Source organism: Armigeres subalbatus, chromosome 1, assembly GCF_024139115.2.
Source record: "Armigeres subalbatus isolate Guangzhou_Male chromosome 1, GZ_Asu_2, whole genome shotgun sequence".
NCBI lineage: Eukaryota > Metazoa > Arthropoda > Insecta > Diptera > Culicidae > Armigeres > Armigeres subalbatus.
This window is the reverse complement of record NC_085139.1, coordinates 181,733,531-181,758,786: the sequence shown is the minus strand read 5'-3', so window position 1 is coordinate 181,758,786 and position 25,256 is coordinate 181,733,531. Positions and strand designations below refer to the sequence as shown.

The window sequence follows — 25,256 nt, the reverse complement described above, 5'->3', positions numbered from 1 at the left end:
AGTTTAGTTTAAGTTGAAAACATTGTAATTCCTACATGGTTCAATTCAACCAGAGGAAAAATTCTAACTGCCAGAGGCAATTGAAATGTATTAATAATAACTAAAAAGTAACATAGCAAATAAGGATGATAGTGTTAAGAAAACACGGAACACCTAGTCTAAGAGATGAATGCATGTAATAGATAATTAGCAAATAAAAAAAACAAAAAAAAAAAAAAAAAATACAATTGTTCTTGGCAGACGGCTTGTCCTTACATTTCATTGCTCATACCAGACATACCAAAATTGACGAAAACCTTTTCTTTTTCACTTGCAGTGTCACTCTACATAGAACCCCGCAAATGAGGTCAACGGTTTTACAAACTCACCAACAAGCGCGACCATAATTTTCCTCCTCGACAAGCAAAGTGCCATCGTTTAACGATGTCTGGTCCCATAAAATCGCAACTTCGCGCGGTATCACTCGTACCGTGGCACAACAATTCACTAAACGGAGAGGGATGCAACAATCGCTGTTAGAGTCAGCGGTGAGTGAGGAAGGCGACAGAGGTGGTACACATAATGATTCTTTCGTTCAAAAGTGATAATAAGTGAAGCTATAAAGCTTACCGTTGTTCTTCGGGAAAGAAAAATCGAACGGTAAAGTTTGTCATAGGGAATATCATGTCACTGTTGAGGTATAGTAAAACATGGCCGTCAATTCTTACCAAAATGGCAATCGTTCAGCTGCGGGTTGACTCCAATGGAAGAACCTACAGCTCAATTGTGGAACCGGCGTGTCTAACGGGGCCTACCAATTTAGTGGAATCGAATCCCAACTTCCGAATGATGGGTCAACCGCAGATTGTGATTCAAACACCGGGTGAAACGCAGATGGTCCTACCGGATGTGGCCAATGTGGGTGAAATTAAAGTATCCGGGGGTTCGGTTAGTGGTCAGTGCAAGTGCGGGATTGGTGAGGCAGGTTGTGAAATGAGTTTAAAAAATGAAGAGCGATTCAGAAGGCCCTACCGTGCGGAGTCGATCAAGATCGATAATTGGGATTATATATACACGGAGAAGATACCCTTCAGGACTATGGGAAGTAATGGAGCTAGGTAAGTATACTCAATACTCGTATCATAAATTCTGAGCCCTGAATAACAAAACCATCAGCCCTTGACGTATCCATCTCGATTTCCGCTTGTATCCGTGTGTGAAAAAAAGTTTGGGCGTTCATTCTTAATCGATTTTCTCGATACAAGTAGCATTGGACGGGAAATCCTGTTCTATCATTTTCTATTAAAAACTGGCCAGATCGGACTATGGGTTCATAAGTTACAAAATTAATTTTCTTACGACAAAACGGATAAGAAAGTTTCGGCCATTTTTAAGGCACTTATTCTTAAATGATTTGCTTGCGACGAGTTCCATTCAACCTCTATCTCATTGTATTTTGTTTTATAAACCAAATCAGATTATGGGATAACTGGCTGAGACAAAGGTAGGATTCTATACAATGCAATTAACCTTTTATATTACACGAGAATGGCGCTCACACCGCTAGGTAGACTAATCAGGGTTTTAAAATATAGAATGTACTCTTTTTTCCACTTTTCGAAGATGTACTCTTCTTAGTCAAGACAAATATTGCAACACTAATTGCTTCTTCCATTTTCAACCCCCTCCCAATGCACATCTCATTCCTTTCTGTAGTGTGTACAATTGTACACCCTTTTTGTAAAAATTATATTTTTTCTTTTATTCGATGCCTGCTGATATTCATCCTATAACAGATCTACAAGTTGTCAATCGTAGGTATGTCTTTGCTCACAAGCCTAAGGAATGGCAGAAACTCCAAAATCGACAAACATACAGCTACATAATTGAAATCAAAATTAAATTCTACACGATGTAATTGTAACAGCAATAAAAATCTTGAACAAATTGCTACCAGACACGAGAGGATTTCTATTTCACTTGAATTGTTGTTCACTTTTTTTCGTGACTCTTCCAAAGACTTTTCCATCAACATTGTTATCCAGACTAAGGATTTAATGCCAAGGTGAAATATAGAACCCCCTTTCTTCTTCTGTTTGATGGAATATCATTGACTGGTGTTTTACAGTGGCGGTCGCCGTGCGATATTATTCTGCTAACAATAGGGGATCAACAATGGTATCTCTCAGCCTGCTCTAAGCCCTCATCAAAGTAAATATAGGAATTCCTTAAAGTTTACTTCCGTGTGAAATTCCCCGAAAAGTTTTCCTTCATGCTCGACACTGTTCGTACAGTTCGGCAGCTGCGGGAACGAAAACAACTGTGTGGGTAGTCCCCCGAGGCAAAACATTGACTTTGGGGTTCGGTTTGACTCTGATCCGTGGTTAGTGTTCCATCCGACCATCCGACAGCACCAGCTTATACGTAGAAGCGGTTTCCCGACCAACCCACACACTGCCGTGCCAGAAGGTTGTAAGTGGGAAAATCTCAACATGAACTTTGGTGCTATTGACCTGGTTTATGCATTTTGAAGCACTTGTTATGTCAAGCGTGTTTGGTTTCGGTTGGTTGCGATGGATGTATGCACGAGATTCCATATGGATCAAGAAGGTTTAGCGATGGGACGTGTAAAGTTAATTGAGTCGCTCGTTGATGCACTGAGATATAAACTGCAAGCAATAGGGATACCATAATGTACGATGGTTTATCCTGCTTGAGAAAGATTTCGTGAAATTTTCCTCCAAAATGTTTTTCATTTTAGCTAGTCATGTAGTTTGGCCTATTGTATGTACTCTTTTTCATTTGCACATTTCGAAGATCAAACTATACTGATAAAATGGACTGTACTGGTGAAAATCATCACAAAAATAAATTTCAAACTAGGTTTACATAAGTCTCCTAGGGAATAAAGAAATTTTATTTCATTATCAATGACACGCTTCTATATCAGACATATTCATAAACAGAGGAATTTTTACATCAATTGCGTTTTCTATGAAACTCCAGTCTGATTTCCTAAGAATTACCCTTAGAACTCAAATGAGTTCCTGGATTTTTCCGTGAAAATTACAAAGAACTTCCCGTCAATATTCCTAAGAATTTTTGTTGGAAATTTTAAAGAATACCCAGTTAAAAATCCAAAGAGTACACCCAGGTTTTTTTTACACGGTTTGGTTTTGGTTGTTTAAGACCTTCAGCGTCAATTAAGCAATGAGTTAACCCCACGAAAAAATTCACAAAAAATCAAAGAAAATTCAGGGGGTATTTAAAAAGCTGTGAAAGTTCAGGTTAACCGAGAAATTAATGAATTCCAACCGTGTAAAAAAAACCTGGGTGTATCTCATGACAATTCAGTAGAATTCCCGTTGAAAAATTCGAAACAAAAATCCAGGTTTAATTTAGCAGAATTCTCGTTCAAATTATTTAAGAATTTCTTGTGAAATTTTAAAAGCATTACCCGTTTAAACTAGGAAGAAAAAGAGATTCAAACGAAATTTCCGTAGAAGTTCAAATTCAAAGGAGGAAAAATCATCAAGCGTTTTCGATTAGCATTCGAGCTTCGATTTCTAGTAAAAGACGTTTTATGCAGTTCTGAAACTCTAGTCCAGCGGCTCTCAACCTTTTTCTAGAGAGGCACCCCTTAGAGCTTTTGCATTTCCTACGAATTTGGAAACTAATGGAACATCCATAAATTCCGTAACGCTTAGAGGCGGAGGGGGTTGCCTGAAGTGTGCCGATTTATACAAAATTTTCAAATGCTGTGTGAAAAGTGTTACATAGAATATGGAGGGGGTGGGTCGAAAATGGCCAAATTTGCATTACGTTTGCATTTTCCCTAACGGGATGAGAAGTTGTTTGAAATCTTTGTTATTCCGAAAAACATCCCTATTCAAATTAAGCGACTGTATTGCCGTAATCTGGAAAAGTGACGTATACGCCATTTTACAAAAATGATGTTAACGAGTAGTACTAATCGAAATCTTTAACAAAAAAAATAAAAACGTGCATGTTGTAATTTTGTGCATACGTCACTTTTCCAGATTACGGCAGTGTGTATATTGTATTTCCTACAAAACTTTTGGAGGCTTCCGAGCCTCTTGAAAGGAGGCTTCCGAGCCTCTTGAAAGGAGGCTTCCGAGCCTCTTGAAAGGAGGCTTCCGAGCCTCTTGAAAGGAGGCTTCCGAGCCTCTTGAAAGGAGGCTTCGAGCCTCTTGAAAGGAGGCTTCGAGCCTCTTGAAAGGAGGCTTCCGAGCCTCTTGAAAGGAGGCTTCCGAGCCTCTTGAAGGAGGCTTGAGCCTCTTGAAAGGAGGCTCTGAGCCTCTTGAAAGGAGGCTTCTGAGCCTCTTGAAAGGAGGCTTCCGAGCCTCTTGAAAGGAGGCTTCTGAGCCTCTTGAAAGGAGGCTCTGAGCCTCTTGAAAGGAGGCCTGAGCCTCTTGAAAGGAGGCTTCTGAGCCTCTTGAAAGGAGGCTTGAGCCTCTTGAAAGGAGGCTCTGAGCCTCTTGAAAGGAGGCTTCTGAGCCTCTTGTAAGGAGGCTCTGAGGCCTCTTGTAAGGGAGGCCTGAGCCTCTTGTAAGGAGGCTTCTGAGCCTCTTGTAAGGAGGCCTGAGCCTCTTGTAAGGAGGCTTCCTGAGCCTCTTGTAAGGAGGCTTCCGAGGCCTCTTGTAAGGAGGCTTCCGAGCCTCTTGTAAGGAGGCCTGAGGCCTCTTGTAAGGAGGCTTCCGGGCCTCTTGTAAGGAGGCTTCCTGAGCCTCTTGTAAGGAGGCTTCCTGAGCCTCTTGTAAGGAGGCTTCCGGGCCTCTTGTAAGGAGGCTTCCGGAGCCTCTTGTAAGGAGGCTTCCGAGCCTCTTGTAAGGAGGCTTCCTGAGCCTCTTGTGGGAGGCTTCTGAGCCTCTTGTAAGGAGGCTTCCGGAGCCTCTTGTAAGGAGGCTTCTGAGCCTCTTGTAAGGAGGCTTCTGAGGCCTCTTGTAAGGAGGCCTGAGCCTCTTGTAAGGAGGCTTCCGGGCCTCTTGTAAGGAGGCTTCCTGAGCCTCTTGTAAGGAGGCCTGAGGCCTCTTGTAAGGAGGCTTCTGAGCCTCTTGTAAGGAGGCTTCCAGGCCTCTTGTAAGGAGGCTTCCGAGGCCTCTTGTAAGGAGGCTTCCAGGCCTCTTGTAAGGAGGCTTCCTGAGCCCTCTTGTAAGGAGGCTTCCGGGCCTCTTGTAAGGAGGCTGAGCCTCTTGTAAGGGAGGCTTCCGGGCCTCTTGTAAGGAGGCTTCCGGGCCTCTTGTGGGAGGCTCTGAGCCTCTTGTAAGGAGGCCTGAGCCTCTTGTAAGGAGGCTTCCTGAGCTCTTGTAAGGAGGCTTCCTGAGCCTCTTGTAAGGAGGCTTCCAGGCCTCTTGTAAGGAGGCCTGAGCCTCTTGTAAGGAGGCTTCTGAGCCTCTTGTAAGGAGGCCTGAGCCTCTTGTAAGGAGGCTTCCTGAGCCTCTTGTAAGGAGGCCTGAGGCCTCTTGTAAGGAGGCTTCCAGGCCTCTTGTGGAGGCTTCCGAGCCTCTTGTAAGGGAGGCCTGAGGCCTCTTGTGGAGGCTTCAGAGCCTCTTGTAAGGAGGCTTCGAGCCTCTTGTAAGGAGGCTTCCGGGCCTCTTGTAAGGAGGCCTTGAGCCTCTTGTAAGGAGGCCTGAGCCTCTTGTAAGGAGGCTTCTGAGCCTCTTGTGGAGGCTCTGAGCCTCTTGTAAGGAGGCTTCCTGAGCCTCTTGTAAGGAGGCTTCCGAGGCCTCTTGTAAGGAGGCCTGAGCCTCTTGTAAGGAGGCCTGAGCCTCTTGTAAGGAGGCTTCCTGAGCCTCTTGTAAGGAGGCTTCCGAGCCTCTTGTAAGGAGGCTTCCTGAGCCTCTGTAAGGAGGCTTCCTGAGGCCTCTTGTAAGGAGGCTTCCAGGCCTCTTGTAAGGAGGCTTCTGAGCCTCTTGTGGGAGGCTTCCGGGCCTCTTGTGGAGGCTTCCGAGCCTCTTGTGAGGCTTCCAGGCCTCTTGTGGGGCTGGGCCTCTTGTAAGGAGGCTTCCAGGCCTCTTGTAAGGAGGCTTCTGAGCCTCTTGTGGAGGCTTCTGAGCCTCTTGTAAGGAGGCTTCCTGAGCCTCTTGTAAGGAGGCTTCCGAGGCCTCTTGTAAGGAGGCCTGAGCCTCTTGTAAGGAGGCTTCCAGGCCTCTTGTAAGGAGGCTTCCGGGCCTCTTGCAAGGAGGCTTCTGAGCCTCTTGTAAGGAGGCTTCCGGGCCTCTTGTAAGGAGGCTTGAGCCTCTTGTAAGGAGGCTTCCTGAGCCTCTTGTAAGGAGGCTTCCAGGCCTCTTGTAAGGAGGCTTCCGAGCCTCTTGTAAGGAGGCTTCCGAGCCTCTTGTAAGGAGGGCTGAGCCTCTTGTAAGGAGGCTTCCGAGCCTCTTGTAAGGAGGCTTCCGAGGCCTCTTGTAAGGAGGCTCTGAGCCTCTTGTAAGGAGGCTTCTGAGCCTCTTGTAAGGAGGCCTGAGCCTCTTGTAAGGAGGCTTCTGAGCCTCTTGTAAGGAGGCTTCCAGGGCCTCTTGTAAGGAGGCTTCCGAGCCTCTTGTAAGGAGGCTGAGCCTCTTGTAAGGAGGCTTCCGGGCCTCTTGTGGGGAGGCTTCCTGAGCCTCTTGTAAGGAGGCTTCCGGAGCCTCTTGTGAGGGAGGCTTCCGGGCCTCTTGTAAGGAGGCTTCCTGAGCCTCTTGTAAGGAGGCTTCTGAGCCTCTTGTAAGGAGGCCTGAGCCTCTTGTAAGGAGGCTTCTGAGCCTCTTGTAAGGAGGCTTCCGAGCCTCTTGTAAGGAGGCTTCCGAGCCTCTTGTAAGGAGGCTCTGAGCCTCTTGTAAGGGGAGGCTTCCGAGCCTCTTGTAAGGAGGCTTCCAGGCCTCTTGTAAGGAGGCTTGAGCCTCTTGTAAGGAGGCTTCCAGGCCTCTTGTAAGGAGGCTTCCGAGCCTCTTGTAAGGAGGCCTGAGCCTCTTGTAAGGAGGCTTCCTGAGCCTCTTGTAAGGAGGCTTCCGAGCCTCTTGTGGAGGCCTGAGCCTCTTGTAAGGAGGCCTGAGCCTCTTGTAAGGAGGCTTCCGAGCCTCTTGTAAGAAGGCTTCCGAGCCTCTTGTAAGGAGGCTTCCGAGCCTCTTGTAAGGAGGCTTCCGGGCCAGTTGTCAGGAGGCCTGAGCCTCTTGTAAGGAGGCTTCCGAGCCTCTTGTAAGGAGGCTTCTGAGCCTCTTGTAAGGAGGCCTGAGCCTCTTGTAAGGAGGCTTCCTGAGCCTCTTGTAAGGAGGCCTGAGCCTCTTGTAAGGAGGCCTGAGCCTCTTGTAAGGAGGCTTCTGAGCCTCTTGTAAGGAGGCTTCCAGGCCTCTTGTAAGGAGGCCTGAGCCTCTTGTAAGGAGGCCTGAGCCTCTTGTAAGGAGGCTTCCGAGCCTCTTGTAAGGAGGCTTCTGAGCCTCTTGAAGGAGCCTGAGCCTCTGTAAGGAGGCTTCCGAGCCTCTTGTAAGGAGGCTTCCTGAGCCTCTTGAAGGAGGCTTCAGGCCTCTTGTAAGGAGGCTTCCGAGGCCTCTTGTAAGGAGGCTTCCGAGGCCTCTTGTAAGGAGGCTTCCGAGGCCTCTTGTAAGGAGGCTTCCGAGGCCTCTTGTAAGGAGGCCTGAGCCTCTTGTAAGGAGGCTTCCGAGCCTCTTGTAAGGAGGCTTCCTGAGCCTCTTGTAAGGAGGCCTGAGGCCTCTTGTAAGGAGGCTCTGAGCCTCTTGTAAGGAGGCTTCCGAGCCTCTTGTAAGGAGGCTTCCAGGCCTCTTGTAAGGAGGCTTCTGAGCCTCTTGTAAGGAGGCTTCTGAGCCTCTTGTAAGGAGGCCTGAGCCTCTTGTAAGGAGGCTTCCTGAGCCTCTTGAAAGGAGGCTTCTGAGCCTCTTGAAAGGAGGCTTTGAGCCTCTTGAAAGGAGGCTTCCTGAGGCCTCTTGAAAGGAGGCCTGAGCCTCTTGAAAGGAGGCTTCCGAGCCTCTTGAAAGGAGGCTTCTGAGGCCTCTTGAAAGGAGGCTTCTGAGCCTCTTGAAAGGAGGCCTGAGCCTCTTGAAAGGAGGCTTCTGAGCCTCTTGAAAGGAGGCTTCTGAGCCTCTTGAAGGAGGCTTCTGAGCCTCTTGAAAGGAGGCCTGAGGCCTCTTGAAAGGAGGCCTCTGGAGGCCAGGCTTGAGCTCTTTGAAAGGAGGCTTCTGAGCCTCTTGAAGGAGGCTTCTGAGCCTCTTGAAAGGAGGCTTCTGAGCCTCTTGAAAGGAGGCCTGAGCCTCTTGAAAGGAGGCTGAGGCCTCTTGAAAGGGAGGCTTCCTGAGCCTCTTGAAGGAGGCTTGAGGGCCTCTTGAAAGGAGGCCTGAGCCTCTTGAAAGGAGGCTTCTGAGCCTCTTGAAAGGAGGCTTCTGGAGCCTCTTGAAAGGAGGCTTCTGAGCCTCTTGAAAGGAGGCTCTGAGCCTCTTGAAAGGAGGCTTCCTGAGCCTCTTGAAAGGAGGCTTCCTGAGCCTCTTGAAAGGAGGCTTCCAGGCCTCTTGAAGGAGGCTCTGAGCCTCTTGAAAGGAGGCTCTGAGCCTCTTGAAAGGAGGCTTCTGGGCCTCTTGAAAGGAGGCTCTGAGCCTCTTTGAAAGGAGGCTTCTGAGCCTCTTGAAAGGAGGCTTCTGAGCCTCTTGAAAGGAGGCTTGAGCCTCTTGAAAGGAGGCTTCTGAGCCTCTTGAAAGGAGGCTTGAGCCTCTTGAAAGGAGGCTTCCTGAGCCTCTTGAAAGGAGGCTGAGCCTCTTGAAAGGAGGCTTCTGAGCCTCTTGAAAGGAGGCTTCTGAGCCTCTTGAAAGGAGGCTTCTGAGCCTCTTGAAAGGAGGCTTCTGAGCCTCTTGAAAGGAGGCTGGCTGAGCCTCTTGAAAGGAGGCCTGAGCCTCTTGAAAGGAGGCTTCTGAGCCTCTTGAAAGGAGGCTTCTGAGGCCTCTTGAAAGGAGGCCTGAGCCTCTTGAAAGGAGGCTTCCTGAGCCTCTTGAAAGGAGGCTCTGAGCCTCTTGAAAGGAGGCTGAGGCCTCTTGAAAGGAGGCTTCCGAGCCTCTTGAAAGGAGGCCTGAGCCTCTTGAAAGAAGGCTCCAGAGCCTCTTGAAAGGAGGCTTCCGAGCCTCTTGAAAGGAGGATTTCGAGCCTCTTGAAAGGAGGCTTCCGAGCCTCTTGAAAGGAAGCTTCTGAGCCTCTTGAAAGGAGGCTTCCGAGCCTCTTGAAAGGAGGCTTCCGAGCCTCTTGAAAGGAGGCTTCCGAGCCTCTTGAAAGGAGGCTTCCGAGCCTCTTGAAAGGAGTCTTCCGAGCCTCTTGAAAGGAGGCTTCCGAGCCTCTTGAAAGGAGTCTTCCGAGCCTCTTGAAATGAAGCTTCGGATCCGGAAGCTGAACGGAAGTAGGTTTTCGAGACACTTAGAAGGAATCTTTTAAACCTCTTTCAATGAAGCCGATTAGGGTAGCAGAATGGTCGGATTTGTCAAATTTCACGACATAAATCGATAATTCGAAAACTATCGGTGGTTGAGTTTTGACGTCTTCAGAAGAAATGATTTACAAGATTTTTTTTTGGTGTTAGTTGCCATTAGGGTGGCTCTTTTGTGATTTTTTTTGAAAATCAATTTTTTTAACCTTCTGAGTTAGGAGATCATATTATTCAACAAAGTTATAGAGAATTTAATTCTAAGCATTATTGCTTAATGAACATTTATTTTATCTCATATAGGTAATGTTTCATGACAAAATTACTAAATTTAGATAGGGTGGCCCCGAAAAAAATAGTTTTTTGCTTCCACTTTCACCAATTCAAAATATTTTCAAAAACTGTCTAAGCATCGCTTCATGGTCTTTGGAAAGCGTATCTTTTGGTTACATAAGATGGTACATAGCTTCATTTTCAAGCATATTATAAGCGTTTTTTTCATGAAAAAGTGATATTTTTCTGAGCATTCTACTGCAGCTAGTAGCAAATATTAGCAAACATTTCAATCGTATTCTGAAAGTATACATGCAGGCCCATCAAATCCATGGTATTTCATTTGTCCATCTTTGTCCACTTTTGTTTGATGATAATATTAGTTTTGTATGAAAAATAAGGAATTTCTTGTGAACACTTATACCATCTTTAGGATTTTCTAAATATTCGGTAGAATAAAAGACCAGAGGTCGTATAGGCTGAACACCTAGACAACGGACAGGACACATAATACTCAGTGGACCGATGAAGAATTTTTCGATCACGAATAGTTCCCTTCTTAACGGGCGGGTCATACAGCCCTGCCGTCCTTCTTAGTCACACTTGGTCGACAACTAAGAAGCTTTGCCCAAATCCAAAAATTTCTATTAGGGGCCATCCAGAAACCACGTGGTCATATTTTTGAAGATTTTCAACCCCCCTTCCCCCCAGGTGGTCTATCGTGGTCATTTGGCAGGCCCCCCTCCCCCCCCCCCTTTGACCACGTGGTTTTTTTTTCAAGTACAAAAATTTAAAAAAAACCTATGTAACTAAAACATGGTTAATCTGATCAATTTTGTAGATGGACAATTTCAACTGATTCAAAATTAAACTAAAACCCAGCATGGAAATTATAAATTTTCATTATTTCGAAAATTTTGATGATGTTATCATGTTGTAATGTGTATCAGGTATTAGGTTATCTAGAACTCGCATACCTTCGATGCATCATGAGGATACAAAAAAATTCGGACTCGCGAATATGTTATAAAAATTTCGAGAAAAATTTGTAATGGTTTAGAAATTTTCCAAAATATCCCTATATTTTTTAATTTCTTTATTGGTGATTTTTTTAAATACATAATTGTAATTTTTGCTTTTGAAAGTGCTAATTTATTATTGTTCTGTGGAAAATTTTCAACTGTTTATGGAAATTTTGCATTATTTGCAGTAATTCTACATTTATTTAATACTCATACCCTGATTTCTTTATTGACAATTTCCTATTCTATTATGGAAAATTTCTATTTTTTCTCTAATAAATAGATTTTCAATCTAGAGCTGACTCATCTCTCAAAATTTATAATTCTTCATTGAAGTTTTATTTTGATATTGACTCGTGGAATCCAATGATGCCGTACTAAAAATATTTTCTCGGTCACTCTGATGACTTTCGAATAACTTCCCAAGGAACTTCTATTCCACATCTCAAATATGCTACAGTAAATGGTCCTTTCATAAGCGACTCATAGAGGAATGAATGTATTATAGATCAATTAACATTTTGGATTTCGAATCATTCGATTTATCCAATTAACCAAATTATGAATGATGGATGATATAATATCCCATTAGGTCCATTGGGTTGATATAACAATTGTTATTTGTACAAGCTACTATAGACTTTTTAGTTAAAAAAATTATTTTGAGCTTTTTAATGGAATGTCTTTACTTGTCATAAGACGATTGTACCTTGACAGATACGTATTTCGACTTCAACAGTAAGGTCGTCTTCAGTGTTTTGTACTTGACTCGACTTAGGTTATACAAAACTTTTAGGTTTTAAAAAACGTCCTGGAAGTCGTAATGTTTGAACTACTTAATCATTCAAGTCCGTGAACCCAGTGCTTCTAAGGCCCTACAAAAAAGTCATAGTCATTGTGCAACTTGATGTTGACTCAAGATAATTTTGGGTACCTTGTCTCTTGGATCTCATGTTAATGGAAATTAGGATCATATGCATTACAAATGGACATTACAAATGTCATGATTAATCACCCGAGTTGTCGTGGGCTGAACTTGAGAGCATTTTGGAGTACCTTGAGCATTTCGTATTCCTGAATATTAATCACTGGCTTAACGTTCAGGATGACCCATCTTATCTGAGTGTTCAGAATGATTCAAACATTTCAACTTCATTTGCATGCTCTTAGAATCGAAATCTTCCCAAGGTTTCGGATAGCTGAGTTTTCAGGGTCAGTCAAATTTGAGCTCCCATATTTTTTTCTGTAAAGCCAATATCTAGATGAACGATTTTACTGAAGAAAATGGTGGCCTAGCTCTCTTTTGTAATTTAATAGACAATCTAAAACGCTGGGCATATATGACCCATCCATCCTGAACGGGTTGAGATTTGGTTTGGAATTCAATTTCAACCGTTATTATAACACTATTTATTAACCTACATTGTTTTAGGAATTGGAGTGTTTTTTTTTTCTGGAACACTGCCACTTTTTTTTTCATATCGCAGAACTCTTCTTAGTTCAAAGACCCTTTTATGAATTTAAAAAGCATTTTATTTAGAATTTCATGTTGATTTTTGTGTGTGTGTGTGAGTCATCCTCTACCCCTCACCCGGCTGGGGGTGTTGGTCAAGTAGTACTACGAATAATTTGATCAGATCTCATGCTCCGTAATGGTGCCCTTTTTGTTACGAAGACTAGTACTACAAAAAGGATTCACTTCTGAAGCAATGCAAGTTTCTTAAGTGAGTGTAGGGAATGGGATGTACTAGTTGTTCATAACAGGTACAGCAAAACTTCACAAGGACGCCCTTATTCGCACTAGCTACTCAGGGAATAGAAGGTCAAGAAGAGCCACCGTTGCTAGCTAAAGCTTGAACCGGATACCTGGGACTCCCACAATATCCGCGGCAATAGAAGCAAACGATGCCCTGTACGTATTTAGTGATCAATTTCAGGAATTTTTAATTTTATATAGCGATTGATGAAATTAAAGTAAATTGGAACGTGCTCACCAGTTTAGTTCTTCCATAGGTCCAGGTATGAACAGGGCATAGCAAGTATATCCAATAAGACATCGAAGTTACTTCTCATCCTCCTTCACTTCCATCGAAACTATGGCTGCAATGCCCAACTGTTGCCATTTTGGGGGCTGTGAAGATTCTCGTCGGATTCGTATCTGCGGTAGCTGTTATTGGCTGCTGCTCTTGCAGCTTAATTGGTACATCTCAGCAAAAATTCCAGTGCGTTCACAATGAGCCCGATATATTTTTTTTACTATTTATGGAAATTCACCATATTACGTATAGTTCTCTACAAATAAATGAAAATTAATGCCTATCAGATATTTTAATATATATATTAAAAAATCTTCCAAAGATTTATGTTACTGTTCAGATGCAGGAAGTACGGCTGGAATCCCCGAACATTATAAAATAAATTCAGTGTGTGGAAATAAGACAATAATATTTTACCGTTTTGCCACTCGAATATGGAAGTTGTTGGGATAAGAACAAGCCCTGCTTTCAAAAACAATTAAACTGCCTACTTTTGCGAAATTCTTAGATGGAGTATTGAAGGAAATAATATTCAGGGTTATTGTAGACTCCATCACAATCTACAATTCGGTAATTAAAAAAAATTTGGATTGGTTATTATGATATGCTATCCATGGTAAAAAAAAATAATTTTCAATGTTTATATCATTGAAGCAATTGAAGAAAATTAAAAGAAAAAAATAAGTAAAATGGAACCAAACAAGTAACAAAATATCAAACACGCTTATTTTATAAAATAATGAATATAACTAATAGGCAGTACCGCATATCAGTGAATATTTCAAAAATTAAGCATTGGGTATAAGAAAATATTATAACACCTTTTTGCCTCCACGCCCTACATAATTATTCTTTTGTCGTCTTGCATTATTTTTAAGGAGATGTAACATATCAAATCTTAACCTAAAGCTAAAATCCACCTTTTTTGCAATGTGTGCATATAATTAATTTTATTGTGAGTGTCGGAGTGAGGACTGATACTTCACAAACGAAACCGATCTGTAGAAACTTACTATTTCTTTGAATGAAAAAGCCGGAAGTATATAAAACTAATAGGATGTAAAATTAATTTGTAATAATAAGATGTGAAATGAATTCTAAGTAATTATGAAATCGATCATATATATAAATTATACGCAGAATGTAAAAAAAATATGAGATGCTCATGAAATATGTAAAATTCGATATAAATTCAAATAGATTCATCTATATGGAGGTCAGTTGATGGCAACATCCATACTCTACAATATTCTGACATCGGCTGAGGGCTTAGGTAATGAGTAACTTTTCGTGAGCGGAGCCTCATATAAAATAGAATAACTAGTAAATGGATAGATTTAACACGTCTTACAAATTCATATGACGAAAAAATTAAAGGTTTAAGATAGGGCAAAAGTATTAGACAGTTTCATATAATAAAATGTACTTGGGACTCCATCATCTCTGTTTAATATGGATTCTCATTGCTTGAAAATATCATCAAGTGTATTCTAGGAAATGTTATAATATAGACAACAACATTACAAAGTATAGTATTCAATCCGTCCAAATTTCCAAATTAATCTGTTTTCTGTTGCGCTCCAACCGGTCTCAATATTAAAAACATTGTTACGTACTTACCCGACGATTCCTTAAAAACTGATGCCTTTAAATACGCCCAACGAATTTCAAGCTTGTGTAGATTTTAAACAGGAACTTTTTGGGTAGCTGCATTTCCCAGTTTCCCAGCAGAAATTTGCCATTTCGCCGACCGTCGATCTTCATGCCCAGCATCGACGGGTTTTCATAATAAAAGCTGCCTGAGGAATCCGTGGAAGATCGTTTTTGGAAAAATTTGGCTCGCACTTAACGGAAGTCTTTCAAGTAGATTTGGAGAAGTTCTTTTCGGCCTCGGCACCGATTCCAGTACTTCAAAATAAAATATGGTTGACATTTTCAACTGGTTCAAGTAACAAATGTCCATTCCAAGAAACACCGGAGTTTTATAGCTATAACTTGAAGAACCACAACGGTTTTTGTTGGTTTGGCACAGAAATTGTTTCCTTCAATGATTTTGAAATTTTCACTCTGAAAAGGGAAAAAAATTGTCAAGCGGTGAAAAAATGGTCTTGCTCGATCAAGGTCTCCTGTGATCCTCTTTAGAATTTCATGTTGATTTTTAAATGCAAACTTCTCAATGTCTTAACCTTTTTCATACGCACTACATACTAGAATTTTGTGCATTATTGATCGAAAAATTTAATAATGCACCTAAATGTTCTAATTAGGTGCATTATTAAATTTTTCGATCAATTATCCTAATTATTCAGTATCATAAAAACTAGGCTTCTCAATCCTAAATTATTGCCTACATTTATTGCTTAGATTAATTTTAAATTCCAAGATCTTCCTAATTTTCAAGAATAATTATTCTGGAGTTGCAAGGGAAACCCTTCAGAATATTTAGAAGAAATTCTTCGGAGTCTCCACGGAAAAATCTTCAGTATTTCAACGATTTTTTTTGAAATTCTGTGGAAGAGTTCCGAAAAATGTTCGGTAGAAATTTTGAAGAGCTAGAAGAATCCGTAGAAGGATCATAAATGCATATTTACGATGAAAATTCCAATGAACATCAAATTCCGAAGAATTTCCAGTATAAATTAGAAAAAAAATCCAGCTTACTTTTTTTACAGAATCTCTAAAGATTTTTTTTCAAAATCCTGGGCAACTTTAATGAATCTTCAAAGGGATTTCTTCTAAATTTCCAATAGAATTTTTTTTCGTTTTTCAAAAAAAAATCTTGGAAATTTTCAGCAGTATATGAAAATGTCATTAGAAAATAGGAATCGAATGCAAATAAAACGTTTTCCATTGACATAGGAGCATGAAGGCTTCTACTTTTGAAGTGTTTCACATTTACTCATTACACTACGAAAAACATAACAAAATAATGAATAAAATCAACTACTTCTGACTTGAACCACCGTGGACGGATTTCGAATCAATGGATCTAAATCCGTACAGCTATTTTTTAACTAAATATTTTAATTGAAACAGTCTGATTGACTAAACTACTACTGTAAATAGTTCAATACGCACCTTGAGAAGCGATCCCTTCGATTTGTATTCCGCTTATCTTATGTAATGATTCGCAATTAGCAAAGAAACACAGTTACTTTTGGTGCAATAATGCTCTACCCGACGTGTTGAACTTAAATTTAAAATTAAAAAAACACTTTAATAAAGAATTAAAAAAAAAGTTCTACCCAAAAACAAAATGGAGGCAAAAACTCCGCGTTTGGTGGGTGGCGATTTGTTTTTCATTTTTTCTGTTTTAATTTCAAAGCCTTCTTTCCCTTTCCATGCCCTAAATGCTTACTGCCAAGTATCTGAACAGGACAAGATAAATTATTTCTACATTAATTAACTTTAACCCCTTTCAATTTATTGATATGTCATGAGGTGGACGGATTTCGGTGCTGTACGGATTTCGGTCCCGCACGGTATGCCAAAATATTTCCGATGGAAATTCCTATGATTTTCAAGTAGAAAATCGAAAAAAGTTCATCTAAAACACCAATAATGAATTTCCCGAGGATATTCCGATGTTTTTACAAGTGGAAATAACGAAAAAATTGTACTTTTGTAGTACTTGTGAAGGTTGTACTTTAGAAGCAATTCCAATAGGAATTCCTTAGAAAATTAAATCAAAATTTTAAAGATTTTCTGATATGAAAATTCCTTAAAATTTTCAAATCATTTATTGTGCTTCTTTGCATGGTAAAGATTTAAAGCAATGTTTAGCTGAACCTACAAAGAAATCAAAATGACTTTCCGAAGAAGAATGAATTTCCCATGAAATTTTGGAAGAATTTATGGTGCAAATTCAAAAAAACATGAACCTTGAGATAGAATTCTTTGATTTATTCTTTGAAAATCCAAAGTATTTTTTGAAGATAATCCATAGACTCTTCCGTGGAAATTCTAAATAATGCCTCGAATAAAAAAATACTTGGAAAATTTAAAAAATGTGATAGAATTCACAAAGAGCGTACAAATTTTCATTTCAAAATTCCAAATTTGAAAACAAAAATCCAAAAACAAAAAATCAACGGTAATATCAAAGTGTTTCATGTGGCATTGGCTATTTAATTTCTCATGAAAAATCAGAAGATTTTTTCTTGAAAAATTAAGAAGTCTTCTTCTTCTTCTATGGCTCCATATTCCAACTGGAAGTTGGTTCTGCTTTAGTTTATTCTATTAGCATTTCCTCAGTTATAAATTGAAAGTTTTAAATGCCAGCCATTGTACGATTATATATCTTGTGTAGCAAGTACGATGGATACATTATACCTAGGGTGTCGACAATGTTTGACACCCGAAAACATCCTAGACAGGAACGAGAATCGAACTCGTCATCTCCGGATTGGCAATCCTACGCCTTTGCTCATAAGACTAACTGGAGACTGAACATTTTGAAGTGCACTCCCTAAAATGTTCGAAAAACTTATTTTGGAAATGAAAAAGAATTTCTGGTGAAGATTCGGAAGAACTTGTCGAAGAAATTCATTAGAATGTAAAAAAATATGAAAATATTAACATTTTTTTCCACCGAAAATTATATGTATATCCCACGAGACTGTTTTGAATTTTCAGACAGAATTCACATGGATTTTTTTCGGCATTTACACTGGAGATGTTTTGTTTTTTTTTCATGACCAATGTGTAGCAAAATTTACAAGCAAAATTTTCCAGAGAGAATTGTTCAAAAAACATTCTGAATGCTAGCACTTTATCAGGATTGTATGAAGTAAGGTCAAAGTTTTTACAGGAAATTTCTTTACTGGATTTTTCCTGAATATCCACAAGAAATTCTTTTGAAGATTTTACTTGGATTATTGTAAAAACATGAACAGTTTTCAAAATTGTAGCTGTAGTCTGCTGATGCAAAAGTGTCGGCGGCGTGATGCCGAAAACCATCTGCGGCGCAATTTTTAAAAAAATTTTTCATTTTTCTCTCCCAATTTTTTTGTGGACATTGAGACTGAAACGCAACCTGTTTTACGTTTATTTTTTATGGAAATAGTATCTAAGGCTAAGATCGTCAAATAACTCAGATATGCATCGGCGTTGCGACCGACGCTGCGTTACCAGGTTTTCTCGATGCTTAATGCTAAATTCTTTTTAACACTGAGTTGAAAAAGACGCTACGTGGGCATCGGCCCTAAGATGCGCTTTGCGTTTAATGATAAAATCATTAAATTTTGATGATTTGTATTTTTTACACCGCTATTGTTATTCACCAAAAGTTTTTGGTGTAAAAAAAAACCACGTGGTTCGAGAGCAACACCCCCCTCCCCCCATGTGGCTTATCGTGGTCATTTTCCAAACCCCCCCCTCCCCCCCTATATGACCACGTGGTTTCTGGACGGCCCCTTAGTCTCTTTAGGCTATAAAAAAATGTACAAAAAATAGTGTGCCGTACGGCCGAACACCTTTACAGTCTCTTTAAAATGCTCCCACTGGCGCGGATTCGCACTGCTTCCGCCCACATGGGTCTCAATTATGCACTGTTGGTTACTATCAACTCCCCTCAAAACCCACATATAGTTAAGATGGCAAAATTGTGTCTTTGTTGTATATTCCTCTTGATATTTGAAGCTTTCATACAAGAATGCAAAAAGAAATGGTTATATCATTGAATTAGTCTGCACCACATGAAACTAAGCTTCATAATCAAAAGTAGCATCCTGACATCAGCTCCTTAAATAATGAAAAAATAAATATCCTTTCTTTAATTTCAGTGCCACCGCAGAAATTCCGTGTGACGACCATCGCTGTATCACCGGACAGGCAGCTTTGAAAGCGTCCACCCTCCGCAGGCATTATTATCCGGAGGGTGACTGGGGTTGGGTAATTGTGTTTGTTGGGATGTTTAGCATAATATTGAATCATGGAGTGCAAATATCGGGTCCGCTGTACCTCCTGCCAGCTGGGGAACGTTTCAAGCAGAGTGCCGTCAACAGTACAGGTGAGTGACGTACTACATGATTACAAAATTGGGAGCGGTTTTGGGAACGCAATTATACTCCGATCTATGCCAACATGAACTGGGCGGCCCCATTCGGTTGAATCCGATTAGTGTAGCAACACTCTCATTAGTTTCGCCACAATCAGTCCGATAACATCCCTCCGGCAGCAATGGGTTACTGCAACGGCAGCAGTTGCAGTCCCATCGGATTCAAGCTGGTGATAAAAGTGAATGAAAATGGAAGCAAAACCGCACATCAACCGTCATCCTCCCGCCAAATCAACCACAATCCGACACCCTGGCGATGGTTGTCGTAAAAGTCAGCTCAAGCGATACAACACAGCGAACGAGCAGACCGAAAGAAAAGTCCAATTATTCGTTTCAGTGAGATTGGCTTCACGATTCGTCCAGATTCAAACGGATATTGAACTAAGTTTTAGTTTTTTTTTCTAATGCAGCAGAATGGATTGTAGCTATTTTTAGCCTCCATAAGCTGGTTGTCGGCTTTAATGTATACAATCTTGTGAAATAGAAGATCTTTGTGAATTGATTTATCTTCTCTGGAAGTATAGACACGATCTATTATGACCTTGCGTATGAAATGAAAAATTTGAATAGAACACTGAAGTGGGTTGTAATGTAAACGAGCCATACAGACAATTTAATTTGCAATACCTCATATCTCTTTAAATTCAAAAATAGAAACATAAAGCGGATGACGAAAAATTCCAAAAATTTATTTAGTCGAAACGGTGATTTTTGGTGAAAATAAAATAAGAAAAGCATATCAGTGATAGTGATGTGTGATTATCAATTCTTTCCTGGAACTGATATGTAGTCTAGGTAGAAGATCAAGTAGGTAGCATTGATTTAAAAACTGAAGTGGAAGATCATTCCGACCGTTAATTAAGGTAAAACCACTGTCATAGCAGTTCTCGGTCGTAACATAAGAATTTGCTACGAGTGAAGGGAGAAGTAGCATAACTAATTAGGGAAAAGTAGCATAACTAGTGGTAACATGTGCTATGTCAGGAATGCCAGAAGAAATAGATTTATGGTTAAGCTGACGGAGAACTTGTGAATTCGTGTGTGCAGACAAACCGCGGAAATATTTTTCGCATTAAGCAAAACTCCAGTCGATAGAAAAGATTTTGAATCTTATCGACGCTTGTCAACGAGAATTCATATAGTTCATTTCACGACTGGAATAACATTGTGTTTTAGTTATGAAGAACAGCCCAATATCCAATCAATAGTGACACAATTTAAATCCACGACACCATTTCTAATGTAGACATCAAAAAGTTCAACTCCGACATTTACGACCGGCTCGTTTTGGTTGAGATTTTTATTGCTCCAAACAAACCATTTCGCCAATGCTTCTGGGACAAGGTGTCACCGACTAATCCGACATTCCGATGATTTTAACGGCCATCTGATCTGAACTAGAGCAAAGAAACACGTCGTCATCAACGGAAACTTATTGTCCTGGACAGTGTGCAGTGCGTTGTATTAGGTTCTGCAAGACAGAAGACATAAAATCATTGAGGGGAAGACGCTTCTCGTGAGCAACATGTGGATGACCCGTTTGTGTTTCATCTCATTTTATGGCATCGCTGAATATTGCAATTTCCAACCCACATGTCGCCGGATTTTGCCAGTTCACCCAGCTCGAAATGCTAGCCAGAGTGGAGTAACAAAAAATAAATTTATGCCCTTTCTAGGACTAGAGGTTAGCCGAATCGAGTAGAGATACTACACGATAAACTTTTTTTTTCAGCAAGTGTCGGCTGTTCTCATTCGTCGTAAATCAGTTTTATGACACTCAGAATGTGTGCCACGAATGATTTTGATGAATTGTTGCAAGGAAGAATCAATTCATAGACGTTGATACGAGTGAACATAAATGGGACATGGCTATTTTCCCAAATATGTTGATAAATATATCAGTAATCAGTGTAATGGATGCCGGACTGCGTACTCATCCGACTGTATAACCGTACGCCGGACCGTCTTCCCCTTTTTAGGTAGGAAAGTACGATGGTTTATGCGCCACTCCCGTAGGAGACCATCGACCGTGTTTAAATGTGCCCGACCGTTGAGACCCTTAGAGGACGAAGGTTCCCTTTTATCCCAATTAAGTATGGAAGACAGGTGGCTAACTTAAATTGCGCCTGTGAAGAACGCTACTAGTAACGGCTTAATAAAATAATTGCCAGTTACCTAATTACAACCGTCGGCCAGTGATGAAACTGTGTGGAGGGGGTTTATCATCACTGGTAAAGCGACCAAATTTCCCCTCAAAACCAATCGCGTCGGATTTCAGAGTTGCCCGGTTGGTTTCGGAGCCAACCTCCCCAGTAGAAAAATACTACAAAAAAACTACAACGAAAACGAACTACATTAAATACTCTCAACCAGTTTCACTTCATCGGGACCACAAATAACGAATAGCGTACATATATTTATTGCCGGTAGTGTTTATTGAAACGTTTCACTACATCAAAAATACAACGGAGCTTTTATCCCATTTTTATTAAGCTTTCAGCTTACTAATACTATCGTACATATTGCTTTCACTGTTTGCCTATCTCTGACGCGTTGATTGGCGATCGCGTCCCTCTTCCGGCGTGCCCCGGGAAAACCTCGCAGCCTGATGGTGGGGTCAGAAATGGCCTCGACGGTTCGTTGTGGTGTCTTGGGCGTCGTTGCGGTGTGGGCGCGAATCTAGATACATAAGATGACCGTTTCACGTTGCACGTGTCAGCACTAGATTTCCACATATAAATTGCACAAACCACCAGCACACACGATAACACACCAATATAAACTTCGCACACACGACTAGCTACGATAACTATCTAAGGGAAAGGGTTTAAAGTTTAATTGCTTTGGGAAAGGATTTTGCTAAGATTCACTGATTGAAAACACTTAATGGCTTTTACCTTAAAGAAACTACCACGGCGCGAGAACACTTGGGCCACTCCTGCCTCTTCCACGGATCAGTTCGAAGTGAATCTGATCACTTCAATAATCCTCAGATTAACCGCCGAATTAATTTCGTCACCGGAAATCACGAAGGTAATTTCGCGATACCGACGGTTGCTCTCATGCTCATAACAATCATTTTCGCGCATGTTCGCGTCTCTTCACACGAACAGCTTAAGCTAGCCACCTTTCTGTCCATGTGAGAGGGACTTCGGAAAAGGTCAATAAATCTACAAAAGAATCCCAACAGGTCGATGCACGCCGAAGCTCATATGCAAATTTTGCGGGATCAAGCAATCTTGGGTGGCTTACGCAATTTAATCCCACGGTATCTCACCACCTGAGTTGGATCTCATAAATTATTTAATTCAGGGGAAATGCAGAAATGAACGCGAATGAACTCTCTCTAGTGGTTTCTGTTTTCTTCATTAGACTGGTTTAAACTTTTATTTAACTTTATTGATTTAATTACTTCTACCGTGAAAACGAATAAAACATTTAACAAGAAACAAAGAACAATAACAATTAGAATATTTACAATAAATGTAACGACCCGAAGGCTCGTTACAACTGCCCGATAGTATTTATGATTTAGGATCGTCCTTAAATTACTTTACACTGTTAGGAGATAAGGAATTTCCAGACATGTGATGATTCATACAGTTTAAGAGGTTCTATGCAGAAAGTATGATGAAGTGATGGAGCTTTTTGGAGACCTATCATAGCTCAGCGCACTATGGGCAATCTTCTTCTTCTTATTGCCGTTACATCCCCCACTGGGACATTGCCTCCTCGCTGCTTAGTGATCATTCAGCACTTCCACAGTTATTAACCGCGAGGTTTTTAAGCCAAGTTACCATTTTGCATTCGTATATCATGAGGCTAACACGATGATACTTTTATGCCCAGGAATGTCGCGTCAATTTCCAAACCGAAAACTGCCTAGACCGGCACCGGGAATCGAACCCAGCCATCCTCAGCACGGTCTTGCTTTATAGCCACGCATCTTATCGCTTGGCTCAAAAGGGCCCCTCCCTAGGGCAATCAAGTGCCCTAAAATATAAAATTAACTTTCTTCGATTCGTAAATCCAGTTGATAAATCCAATCCAATTGAAATCCTCCATGTTAATGATTTGAAGCAGTAATATCAGTACTCTAATCCATACGGTTTTCGAGATATAGGCATCAGAACCAGATAGTTATTGTTTTTTGTTAAATCAATGCACTATACTCAATACTGGCAATATCTTCGGCCTTTCAAACGGCGGGTAACTTGCGATCAGATAGTAAACCATCTTATTAACGCCTGAAGAAACAAATATTTTTACGTCTGTCTTTTCTATATCTTTACGATTGCGAAAATCGGGGACCGTCACGAAAATATGATAGACTTCAAACTTTAATATCTCAGCCGTTTCTCGATGGATTTTCAATTCAATCAAGATGAGTCAACGCTTCTTTGTATTTATATGAAAATACTGATTTTTAACTGTTTATTATTGATAGTTGCTAAAAAGTTTAGAAATGGGTGAACCAACCAATCACGTACATGCATCACTATCACAGACATCAAAAATCAATCACAATCGCAGACGCATCAAAGTGATCGAAGCGAAGCGGATACAGCATCACGGAGGCGTTGGTAACATTTTCAACGGAAATCCATCGCATTGGTGGTGGTCCTCGGTAGAGAAGGGCAAAACGGATCACTTTGATGAACGGCTCAGATCTGGGTCATTCATTCTAATGATCCGGATCTTTCAACCGGATCGGATCCTTAGAACAAACCCAGATTAATCCACCTAGCGGTGATGGTGCCTTTCTCGTTTATTTCGAGTTAGTAATTTGTACGCACTTTTGGTATGAAAAAAAGTATTTTTTCCATAATTTTTGAGCCCATAGTCCGATCCGGCAAATTTTCAATAGAAAACAATGGGACAGGATTCTTCGTCGAACGCAACTTGTTGTGAGTAAATCGGTTAAGGATAAGTGCTCAAAAAATGAGCTATACTTTTTAATGTACTTTTATATGAAAAAAAAAGTATTTTGGCCATAACTTCTAAGCCCATAGTCCGATCGGGTCAATTTTCAATAGGAAACAATGGGACAGGATTCTGCGTCGAATGCAACTTGTTGCAAGCAAATCCGTTAAGGGTAAGTGCCTGAAAAATGGGCTAGACTTTTCCACTCGTTGTTGTCTAAAAAAAAGTATTTTGACCATAACTTCTGAGCCCATAGTCCGATCCGGCCAATTTTCAATAGGAAACAATGGGACAGGATTCTGCGTCGAATGCAACTTGTTGCAAGCAAATCCGTTAAGGGTAAGTGCCTGAAAAATGGGCTAGACTTTTGGCAAACTTTTGCGCACATACACACACATACACACACACACACATACACACACACAGACATCACCTCGATTCATCGAGCTGAGTCGATCGGTATATAACACTATGGGTCTCCGAGCCTCCTATAAAAAGTTTGTTTTTGGAGCGAACATATAGCCTTTACGTATACTTTGTATACGAGAAAGGCAAAACGTAAGGAGAATGCAAAAAAGTGAAACCTTCGTCATTCTGGCTCACACTTTTGAACCGTACTGACAATAACTTTACCCTTTCTTGTTTACAAGCGTATGGATTACAAAGAATGAACTTTTTATTTTATTATTTCCTTACAAATGGTCAAATAATTTGCTGATCTGGTGAACCGGATCTTTTAAAAAATTATCCACGAATCATTCACTCACTTTAGAGATCCGGATCATTTGACTGGTTCCGGATCTGAACGCCCATCTCTAGTCCTCGGTGTGTTGCTGCAGACCATTCAATCTCAACCAACCAGCATTTTATATGAGGAAAGGGTTGATAACAAAAATATCACTGTTGCGATCCCGTACCGCCAGTGGCGATGCAGAATATTAATTACAAATTGTGGTGTCAGTTAGTTGTTACGGAAAGTTGTTGGGGAAAGAAAATTGGTTCTTCTCAGGACCAGCATTTTCTGAACAGAAAGGTTTAATTGCGAAAATGGACTGTTTTGGTTACATCTGCGTTTGGCGTGGGAGCTTGGATTTTGTTGGTGATTCCATGCATTCAAATTTACGGGCTTTATTTATTGAATACAAGGAAGCTGCTTTACAGCGCGCGAGTAATTTTGATCGAGATGCTGCAAAGAGCGGTTTAACCATTTATAAGTCATGGGCACGGCAAATGCTGGGTAAAGCGTACCATTGGTACTTCGCGTACCTGAAGGAATAAAATAGACCCCATCTCGCGGTCCTTAGCCTCTTACCCAGCAACTCCTATCCCTACCTCCCCGCGGTGCTGGCCGGGATACGAGCAACCTTAGGGAAGATCGGGTAACCAACCCCGGTGGGAACTATGGTCGTATGCTGACAGGGAAGGGGGTTTGCTCTCTCCGGAGGTGCAAATCTTATTGAGCGTCTGTTCTCCATGTCAGGATCGGCTCACAACAGCGTCTGTTCTCCATGTTAGGGGCGGCTGATCATCGTCCGAGTGCCAGCGAGGGACTC

The 25,256-nt window shown here is 41.2% G+C and overlaps 1 protein-coding gene across 1 annotated transcript; it reads left to right on the top strand.

Moving 5' to 3' along the window:
* The first annotated feature begins 343 nt into the window (after nucleotides 1-343).
* On the top strand, nucleotides 344-19,126 carry LOC134208892 (uncharacterized). The gene is made up of 2 exons (XM_062684860.1): nucleotides 344-1,097; nucleotides 18,506-19,126. Exons 1-2 carry the CDS (start codon nucleotides 664-666, stop codon nucleotides 18,738-18,740), a joined length of 669 nt encoding a protein of 222 aa, XP_062540844.1. The 5' UTR covers nucleotides 344-663; the 3' UTR covers nucleotides 18,741-19,126.
* Nucleotides 19,127-25,256: the final 6,130 nt, after the last annotated feature.

Bases quoted from the DNA above. Each gene is read 5' to 3' on its own strand.
- LOC134208892 (XM_062684860.1), top strand. From the start codon at position 664: ATGTCACTGTTGAGGTATAGTAAAACATGGCCGTCAATTCTTACCAAA. The intron at 1,098-18,505 runs GTAAGTATACTC...CTTTAATTTCAG, and splicing joins ATGGGAAGTAATGGAGCTAG to TGCCACCGCAGAAATTCCGT.